General features: G+C 40.9%; 1 protein-coding gene across 1 annotated transcript; it reads left to right on the top strand.

Moving 5' to 3' along the window:
* The first annotated feature begins 1,923 nt into the window (after positions 1 to 1,923).
* Positions 1,924 to 7,941, top strand: AGR2 (anterior gradient 2, protein disulphide isomerase family member). Its single transcript, XM_026843548.1, has 8 exons — positions 1,924 to 2,311; positions 3,920 to 4,057; positions 4,338 to 4,401; positions 4,479 to 4,531; positions 5,474 to 5,547; positions 5,944 to 6,007; positions 6,936 to 7,019; positions 7,617 to 7,941. The coding sequence occupies exons 2-8, from the start codon at positions 3,928 to 3,930 to the stop codon at positions 7,664 to 7,666; spliced, it is 519 nt and encodes a 172-aa protein (XP_026699349.1). The 5' UTR covers positions 1,924 to 2,311; positions 3,920 to 3,927; the 3' UTR covers positions 7,667 to 7,941.
* Positions 7,942 to 10,593: the final 2,652 nt, after the last annotated feature.

Consider the following 10,593-nt stretch of genomic DNA (forward strand, 5'->3'; position numbering starts at 1 on the left):
CAAGCAGCTTTCAGGTGATTAAAAATTAATATTCAGTTCTTGTAGTTAAACCATTGACAAAAGAAGCTTGACCAGTTCTCAGATGATTTTAATATTTTACTTACAATCACCTTGTCTTACAATATACTACTACTTTTAACAGCCCTAGAAGCTCACTCCCAGATATGGCTGTCTCTGGCTTTGACTCAGAGCATGGTACTGACTATATATTTCATCCATACTTTTATTCCTCCAGTGTAAATTTTTGTTATTTATTCTGAGGAGCAGATCACAAGACTGACTACAGTCTCAGGACCTAAGCAGGGAGCTGTGGGAAAGGCTGAGCTCTCCATTAACAAGGCAAAAGAATGATTTAGAGACATGTTCAACCAGCTCCATTGAGATCACACTGGCTTTGAGCTGATAGGGTAGTTGTATTTCAATTATTGAGTTTCTTACAGAGCAGCACAAAGCTATGTGGAAATAGGTTAAAGTAAGTGCATTTCCTGAAAACAGGAGAAAGCAAAGGTGCAAATGAAATAGAAGCACAACTAAGGCAGGAGCCAAGAAGTGAGGGCTTAGTTTTGAAAATTCATTTTCAGGCAAAGCCCTATTTAAAAAGTTGTGTGTGAGTGAGAGCCTACTTGCTCATTATCTCTCCACATAACCGGAGAGCAACTAGAACATTTGTCACAGGCTTTAAAACCACCAAATGCTATTAGGTGTGATCTGAGAAGATAGTCAACAGGAACACATTAAATTACATTATGAATTGCCTGAGCTGAAAGCAAGGTTTCAGAAACAGGTACCTAATTTTTGACTCGTATATCTGCATTGAAGCAGATTAAGGATGTAACCTGGTTGTTCAAAGTGAGCACTCACATGTCCAAATATGGATCTTGAAAATCTATTTTGGTGTAAGTCTTAGACAAAAATCTGAATGGATGTGATTTGAAACTAACAAAATACATCACTGAATCTTCCAGAAGCACTGGAAGAGGAGCAGAGATTGCTATGCAACCTTTCTCTCATTTAATTTCTTTATCAAATTATCAATTACATGAAACATACAGAAAGGGGAGTTAAAATCACTGGTCTCCCTCTGAGGTTTGGTTTCACCCTTCTAATAAGTCAAGCATCTACACAAAACATGGTACTACTGTACATTTGTAAGGAACCACAGGGTTTTTTTGCTTCGGTTCACCATCTTGCTCCTGCACTTCATTTTCCTAATTACTATTTACAAAAGATTTAAAAAAAAAAACAAAATCCAAACCATGATCCAAAGCACTACATTCTCCAAATGAAGAATATAGTGGAGTACATTCAGAAAAAATGGGTGCTGTTGTCACCCATCAGACAGCACTGTGAATTTCAAACAGTAGAATCGTATCTGATGGATTTCATCTACCCAGCTGAGTCGTTAAGTGTTCACTGCCCATGAACATGTGATTTTAATCTCACTGAAATATATGAGGCATGCACCAAGGAGAACATACTGTAGTTTAAACATATATTGCTGAGGACAGAATTGCACTGACCTCTGAGGAAGGACCATGGGCAGGCAGTTGGTGCAACCCTAGGGATGGCTTCCAGCCACCTGAAAAGTTTTCATCTTCCTAAGCACTGTTCCATATTATATGTGTATCTGAAACCTGAAATGGTTGATTTTCATGTTGCAGTTAAAAATAATTTTCTGCACAACTAATTAAACATGGAATTTGAATTAAATGTTTATTTAGACCTCTGCTTTTGAACACAGTTTACTGTTATAGCTTCCAAATACATTTTTGTTGAGATCTTTACAAACTTTTAGATTTTATTACAGTTTTCCTATGTGTTGTTATACATACATGTGTACACACATATCTATATAATGTGCATAGCTAATTATCTAATTAACATCTAAAGTTCTGAGTCATTAACTTTTTCAGAGGACTAAAAGAACAGCAACCCATATTGATTTTCTGACCAATCAAAAAAAGACAAATCACTCTTCAGGCAAACCAGGAGTCTTGACTTAAGCTTACCTGGACTTGGATCTTTGCCAACCTTTTAAAATCACCTTTCAAAAAATGTCCCAAAACTCTGTAGAAACATCTCTGAACTTCAGATACAGCATTTGACAGGAAACTAATGTTATTTAATTACAAACTTAACTTTGGATGTTTTGGTGGGGAAAAAATACTTCTGAAAGTAGTATTCAAATTCAAAGCTGGTGGGTGGAGTTGGGGTGTGTGAAGGTGCATAAATAGGCAGTAGGAACAGCAGCGTTCACACTGTAACCGGGATCACCTTCCAATCCTGGCAGGCATCTGGGAGAGGAAACAAGGTAAGGCACAGCACACTTACTGCTTTCAAAAGTACCTGGGGGAGCTGTGAGCCCAGGTTACCTGGGACTGGGGCAGCTGATCAATGGAAATAAAAGACTGCAGCAAAGTAGGCACAGCTCAGCACAGCTTGCTATGAAGAAAAATTATGCAGAGGAATGCTGGCTTTGCAGGTTAAAAGAGCTAGGAAAGGAGGGGGTTTTGTGGGGTGGAAAACTTAGCAAAAGTGCACATAGCCTTCCAGAGGCAAGGTTTTTAAAGAGTAGGTTTAATGTCTTTGCTTTCTGCATCCTGCATCAGCGACAGCATAAAATTGTCTGCTCTTTAATTTCCTGGTTGTCCCATACCTTCTTTTTTTTCTTGTTTTTTTAAAGAAGCATTACTTCCACTATACAGCTCTAGCCAAAACAACTCTTGAGGCAACCCTGAAAATCCACTGGGTTTAATTTAACTTTATGCAATTTTCTTTCTTGCCAAGGAGACTTTTCTTAGGGTGGAAAGGCAGTCTGCTGCAAAAATCGTATTTCATGCCCTTTGAAACAGTAACTCTTTGGATGTTTGAGGTCTAGTGGACATCCCAGTAGCAAAGAGCACTGTACCACTGATGAAATTCAGCTAATGTCTCCTCCTGCAGTTCCTACGCAGAAAAATGCTTCTGTTTCCCTGGATTTTCATTGTCTGAATTTTAAAAACTGGCAGCCTATTGTAATATTGCATGAATCTTTTGAATTTTCTGCATTGCTTTTGGAATATCTTAGATTTTCTTACTGTATCCATCGCATTGGTGTTGTAGCTTCTACGAGGAAATTTTATGAGAAAACATAGGGTCATGCTGCCTTCAAAGAAACATCCCAGCTGAAACTCTGAGGAGCTTCCCATCAGACATGTCTCATCCCCATCTCCATGCTCAAGTCTGGCTCAGGAAAAGCCCTCTGCTTTGTGTTCCTTAAACCAGCAAACTGCATTTCAGTTCTCACTGTTCCACGCAGCAACCTCTCCCCATTCTTTTAATTATAGATTCTACAGGTTTTAAGGATTAGATGATACTTTTAAGGGGGAAGACAGGATTGGAAGTTACAACAGCAGCATTAAGCTGTGCCTGTGCCAATGGCTCACTGTAAAGCCTAGCTTAACATTCAGACTTGTTTGAGTTGCTCCTACTGCAAAATGGATGAAGAGCTGGGACGTTAGTTTTTCAGCACCTGCTTCTAAGTTATGATAACACTGGGAGATCGAGGTAGTACCGTGAACCTGCTAGGATTTGCAAGTACTTTTGGAATTGCCAAAACTTATGTTTTTACTGAGCAAATTCAATAAATGTAAAAAGATGAGAGAGAAACTAACATGTAAGTGTACATCTTGAAAGGGACCACAGCCCAACGGCGTGAACAGGGCATCAGAAAGCAGCCAAGTCTTTCATGGCTATTTGCTAAGCAAATCTCAGACTTCCTTGACGTTTCCCCAAGCCCAGGCCCCTGCCTGGAGCAGTAGGTTTCAGCCCAGACTCACCCTGCTGCATACCTGTGACTTGACCTGTTGCTCTACGCGTCCTTTTCTGCTGTGTGCCTCCACCTGTCAGCACAACTAGACGTTTCTCTCATGTCTTCCAGGAGCAGCCATGGAGAAGAGTTACGTGTCCATGTTCCTGCTGCTCGTTGCCATCTCCTGTGCTCTGGCAAAGGATGTGGGCAAGAAGGAGACAAAGGAGACTACAGCTAAACCGAAACTACCTCAGACACTCTCCAGAGGTAAAAACCAAAAAAACCCCATCCCAAATTAAAGGAAAAAAAAGTGCAATCTGCCTAAATTTTGACTCCCACGTTGTTCTGGTCTAACAAATTAATTTTCTTGCAACTCATGCTGCAAATACATTTTTCTAGCATTTCCTAGCATACCCCCACCCCCCACTTTACTGCTAGATTTAAAGCCCTCTGGCAAGCGGTCTGTTCAAAGCCCCGGGCAGGGACGGGACACAGCCCCCCGCCCCCTGGCCCCGTGTGTAAGGCGCTGGCTGTGCTTCCCCCGCAGGCTGGGGAGACCAGCTCATCTGGACGCAGACGTACGAGGAAGCGCTCTTCCGTGCCAAGCACAGGTACCGCGCCCCGCTGCGCGCCCCGCGCCGCACCCCTTAGCGCCTGCCCGGCCGTAACGAGGGCTCTTCTTTTCCAGCAACAAACCCCTGATGATTATCCACCACTTGGAGGACTGCCCACACAGCCAAGGTAATGCCTTTGCACTGGGGGGGAAAAAAAAAAAAAAAAAAAGAAAAAAAAAATCTAGGTTTTGTTCTCTGGACAAATGCTGCTTTAAAAATCCAGCCACCATTCTGCTTGCTAAACCTCAGTGAAATTCTAACCTGGGCAAGCATGTGGAACATTCTTCAAGTTGCTGTCACATGGAGATATTTTCCAATGTGTAGAAATAAAATAAAAATTCAGTGTTTGGTGTTACAGAATAAATACAAAAAAGAGCACAAGGCAGCAGGTTTTGACCTGTGGCAAAAGTCTGGTTTGGGGTTGCGTCACAGTAAGCCAAAACCCACAGCAAGACCAGGAGTAGTGAAAAACAGTATTTTATTGGAAAGGATGTATTCAGCTCTCATTATCATTGATGACTGAGACTCAATTCGGCCAGGACCTTAATCAAACTAGGCTGAAACTGAGCTCGGGGGGGGTGTGGGTGTATGTGTGGTGTGTCGGGATTTCTGGTAAGTGGGACTGCTCTTACCCAATGCTTCTGAATTTACCTGAGGACCCTTCTTCCCGTAAGCCAGTCCACACTGCAAGACCTTTGTGTCCACCCAGAGCTCCAGTAACTCCAGAAGGATCTTTGTACAAGCATTAAAATCCTTTCAGAAATTTCAGGCTGAAGTCCTGTGCCTCCATACTGAGTTTTCTCTGCCTTAAAAACTGGAGCCAGAAACAGCAATAGCAGGCTAGGAGGTTTAAAGGGTCAAATGTTCAAATTCAAGCTTGAGCAGACAAATTTGAAATCTGCACTATCTGAAGGAAGGAGAGACATTTTTTACCGTTATACTTACTCTTTACAACACAAAATATAAATCATTTTCCAGATGAATGAACTTAAAATCTTCATTTGCTGCAATTATAAACTGGAAATGCTGAATTTAATTCTACTTTCATTCCCATTTATTTCCCCCCTAGCACTCAAGAAGGTCTTTGCTGAACATAAAGATATACAGAAATTGGCTGAAAAATTCATTCTCCTGAACCTTGTGGTAAGCTTCCCAGATACACTTCATTAAGTGAAAGCAATAAAGTTCTATTTTTAATTACGGCTTCTCTAGCTATAATTAGTCAGTTTAATAGCTAGGGTTGGCTAGGAAAATGGCCAGTGCTGAAGTATAACAGATTTAGTAATAAGTGTCTTTCATTTGTAGCTATCATAGTATGAGAGAATTTAAAATTTAATAATAATAAAGTTTAAGAATAACATTAACTGTTATCAATTTCCAACTCTACTTTCTGAAAAGACTGCATCCTAGACAGTGAATTTCTTAAAACTGCAAAATGTATTACTTAAGCTCTATTTCATAACACAAAGTACAATGAAGAAAAGAAATATTTATGTTGCATGCCCTTTTTGACTGGAAACCTTCTCTATTTTCTTTAAGTATGAAACCACAGACAAGAATCTTTCACCTGATGGCCAGTATGTCCCTCGGATTTTATTCATAGGTGAGTACCTCAAGCATCAAAGCTGATCTCAGATGAAAGCCCCATGCGGCATGAATCTCGAATCTCCAGGCTTATTAACAGGAATTTATTCCATAGGAAATATAAAGTTTCTAGTTAGTGTTGTGGGATGCAATTTGAAAGTGACCCCAGCTAGATCATTAGTTTCACAGGTCCAGCATACCTCCCTTGTGGATTCCTTCCATCATGTCATCAAAATGACATGGTGCCACAATCACTGGAATTGATAGGCAGTGGCTCAGCCTTGCTCATGCTCCTATCTCTAGAGGTACTGTAAATCTGACAGGTTTCTGTCTGTAACACAATCTCAGACATTGTCAATGCAGGATCAGCACTGACCCTGGATGCCCCAGAAGCCGATTTTTGAAGCTCAGTACTGAGTTCTGTGCTCCTCTAACCTACACAAACTCCTCTGAAGCATTTGTGTTTCTGAGACTTATTAGTGGCCAGGCATGCATTCAGGTACTCCCTCTCCCACAAGAAATGTGTTATCTCACATACTGCACACACATATCATTAATACATATCTTGATAAATCTAGGTCATGATGACCATTTTCAACAGACCAAAGCAACTACCATGTTATCTCTTCCTTTATTATTTCTTTTTTAATAACATTTGTAACCTGAAAGCAGCCTCAGCTTGTTGAGTTGAGACACTGCAGTGGCACAGGGCGGAAGGCTGATCAACACTGATCAGAATTAAACCTATCCCCTTCTTAATAAACCTGAAAACACACCACTTGAAATTTAAATGTCAGTGACTGTGTAGACAATCTCTTGGTTGTCAGTGGAAGATGACTTGTCTTGCAGAAACATTTAGGAAGCAAGCAGAAGTGCAGAAAAGATTGTTTCCTTCTGCTTGAAGGTTAATCCTGTCCTCTACAATGGTTCTCATCCTTTTTTTCCAGATCCTTCCCTGACTGTGAGAGCAGATATTACTGGAAGATACTCAAACCGTCTCTATGCATATGAGCCCTCTGACATTTCACTGTGTAAGTAGCACATTCTGAAATATTCTGCAAAATATTCTGAAAGCAGTCACATTTTTCATGAGACAAGGAATAACATCAGGCATTACAGACTCTCGCAATCAGCACAGTGCTGAAAGACAGTTAAGATTAAAATTAAACCAAATGCTAGCCTTAAACTCAGTGAGGTGAAGAGAATGGCAGTGCCCTGGAGCCTTGAACATCCATCTGTTTTAAAAGAAAGCATACATCAGGAGGAACTTGAATAATTCAGCAGTGTTCACTGTAAGCAATGGTGGGAAGTCTTGCACACAAGCCCTGCTGGGCCAGGTCAGGAAACCTTCTGGGAGCAGGGAAGAGATGTTTGCTACAGCCCTTCCTCACCACTCCACAGCTCCCACCTCTGCCCTGCAAATGCTGATGTGTTTGCATTAGGAGATGTGTGCACTCACCAGCCAAAATGAAACAGATGACGATCATAAAATGCTTAGAAAACAGTGCATCAGAATCTGTATCACAATAGGCATGTGAGCAAAGACTTAATAATGATGACATTCTCTCTACAGTATTTGTAGCTGCTGGAAGTTGCAAAAATAACATGTATGAATATTTAATTTCTAGTGTATTCAAATATGCAGAAAGCCATGAAGCTCCTGAAGACTGAACTGTAGGGGACGAAGGAAACCCTCAAATACTATGAGGTCTGATCTTCCATTTCTTCTCCACTCATTGAAGCTGGCGAAGAGACTATTTAGTGATATTTAGTGATGTGTAGTGTCAGTTTATATACATAAACACTACAGTTTTACATTAGCACTTTTGTACTGGGCAGCATTTTTAAAAGCTGGAGGCTTTTAATTTAAGACGTACAGAAGAATACTGTATGATCCAATTGTAAAAACGATTTTTTAAAAAATAAATCCATTTCAAGTGTTTACATACAAAATATTGCTGTGGTTTGTGTTTTTTCCTTATTATCCTCTACCATTATTAGAAAGAGTAAAATCACTGGTTACTTGAGACCACAGCTTGCAATTTTACATTTAAGTGCTTTGGAAGGGGCTGTTGTGGGTTGACCCCAGCCAGCAGCTCAGCTCCACACAACCACTCATTCATTCACCCTCTGCCCCAGTGGGGTGTGGGAGAGAACTGGGAAGGATAAGAGTGAGAAAACTCATGGGTTGATGGAGGGAAATTTATGAAGGAAAATGGTCATACAGTATTGCTAGACAAGTTGGACAGTCCTGACTGGCTTGCTGAAATGCAGTTGTCCTTGAAGTCACCTTTGAAGCCATATAAGGCAAAACCCTGAGTAAACAACACTGTTAGCAATGTGTAGAACGGGATGCTGCAGCCACAAGCAGGGAGTGCCCTCAGACAAAGTGGCCTCGTGTGACGCTTACACTGTACCAATGAAGAGTCAGTTGTGGCACATGAACTGAACTCAGGGACCAATCACGAGTTGTTATTGCGCACGTGATCATCACATGTACTACATTTATTATTTATTATTTGGAACAAGTTTGTAAATCGTATTGGTATGTAGGCTTGTTACCCGGGCTCTTCCCCTGAAGACAGTTTAATAAGTAAATCAAAAGTCACATGCACAAGCAAAGCAAAACAAGGAATTGGTTCACCACTCCCCATGGCAGGCGGGATCTCAGCCATCTCCAGGAGAGCAGGGCTCCATCATGGGTAACGGTGACTTGGGAAGACAAATGCCATCTCTCCAAACATGTGTCCTGTCGTCATCCCCCCCCCCGCCCATCCCCCCTCCTTTCTCCTGCTTCCCCAGCTTTATACCTTGAGCCTTACAGTATAGGATATCCCTTTGGTAAGTTGGGGTCAGCTGTCCCCTCTCAACTTCTTGTGCCCCCCCAGCCTGCTCACTGGCGCAGTGGTGTGAGGAACAGAAAAGGCCTTGACTGTGAAAGTGCTACTCAGCAATAACTAAAACATCCTTCTCTTATCAACACCATTTTGGTCACAAATCCAAAGCAGAGCACCCTACAAGCTACTATAAAGAAAATGAACTCTACCCAGCCAAAGCCAGTACAGGAAAGCAGTTTGTCTCCAATTTCAGCTGCTAGTCAAGCTCTGCATTGCTCAGTCTGCTTTATCTCCATTTATTTTTCTGTAGCACCAACCTATGTCAAGTTCTCATTATCAGCCCTTTCTTTAGTTAGATAACAAGAATTGCAAATCTTTTACAGAAAAGTACTGGAGACTAGAAGATGGGATTGTTTACATGTGTGGGAATTCTTTTGTTTCTTTTCTTAAACTGACTGCATTCTGAAGTTATTCAATAATCACGTTAGCTACTTGAAGATTTTTTTTAAAAAAAAGACAAAAACTGCTTGCCTTAAAAGATTCCTGCCTACATCAGAATTCAGAAAAGCCTTGAGGTGAGTAGTAGAGTTGACAGTCTATTGCGTATATGGTTAGTTTCATTTAAAAGCCCAAAAAGGACACAAGTCAGAACTGACAGGAAACCCTGCAACTGAACACCATGGGAGTACACACCACCTTAAGACTTAAACCAAAAGGAGACTTTCCAACCTCAAATATCTAAGAACTCAACAGCAGCAGCACCCATGAAAGTCCTTGGCCAGGACTATGCCTCTATTCTCTTCTAAGCATTTTGGCAATGTCAGCCATTATTACCACTACTCTGACCATTACTACCACTACCAGTTATGATAACCGTAAGAGGACTACACTTCAGAAGGCAGGACAGGTGAGAGAAGCAGGAGTTTCAGCTCAATAGAATTTCTCAACAAAATTAGAAGCAAGGCACCTGCTAATATGTCCTGTGCAAGCTACATGGACCCTACCAATCAGAAAATCACAACTGGTACCTGGAAATGGACCCAGTCATGCAGTTCAGTATTCCTTCAGCAGTTCAGTTGTTGTATGATGTTCCTTTCTATTGCAGCTTCCTTTAACTGTGATGAGGAAATTATTTGTTGCAGAAAGGTCTTTCCCTTCTTACTTCCCAAGCAGAAGACAGAGGGGGGTAAAAGGATGCAGCAGAGGCAGAAGTATTCTTTAGAAGCAGCTATCATGCACAAAAAGCAAAAAAATGCAGTTACACCAAGCAAAGGGACAGTGCAGAGTGAGGATGGAGCAATGGGTCATCAGAATCATCGCTGATCTACTCAACCTAAAGTACACTTGCTAGAGCTGTGTATCTGACCCAAACCAAAAGCTGCCTGTGTCACCACATTTTAAAAGTCTGTTTTTATAATTCTACTGAAGTAGCATCATTTTCTTAAGCAGATGTACGATGCTATGGATAATATCCAGCAAATGGATATAAGGCATATTCTACAAGAGTAGTCTGTGTGCTATAAATGCAAATACACGAGCTAGTTCAGCCTACAAGTATCAAGAAACTAATTCTTAAAATAAATTCATTTTTGCACTCAAAACTATGCTTTTGACCTTAGCCAAATTTTCAAGAATCTTAATATCTAAGTGGTCAACTTAACTCTGCTCTTTCCATCTTCTCCTCTAAATGCAGATTATTTAGACACATCAAACCAAGCTGAAGTACCTAAAATCCCCTTTTTCTGTTTCTTTGGAAAACCTGGGAAAA

This window comes from Athene cunicularia, assembly GCF_003259725.1.
Source record: "Athene cunicularia isolate RWA chromosome 2 unlocalized genomic scaffold, athCun1 chr2_part1, whole genome shotgun sequence".
Taxonomy (NCBI): Eukaryota; Metazoa; Chordata; class Aves; order Strigiformes; family Strigidae; genus Athene; species Athene cunicularia.

What these genes read in the sequence shown, in the direction of transcription:
- AGR2 (XM_026843548.1), top strand. Translation starts at nt 3,928, where the DNA reads ATGGAGAAGAGTTACGTGTCCATGTTCCTGCTGCTCGTTGCCATCTCC. An exon ending in ACCTCAGACACTCTCCAGAG is followed by an intron (nt 4,058 to 4,337) that starts GTAAAAACCAAA and finishes CTTCCCCCGCAG; the next exon opens with GCTGGGGAGACCAGCTCATC. An exon ending in TCATTCTCCTGAACCTTGTG is followed by an intron (nt 5,548 to 5,943) that starts GTAAGCTTCCCA and finishes ATTTTCTTTAAG; the next exon opens with TATGAAACCACAGACAAGAA.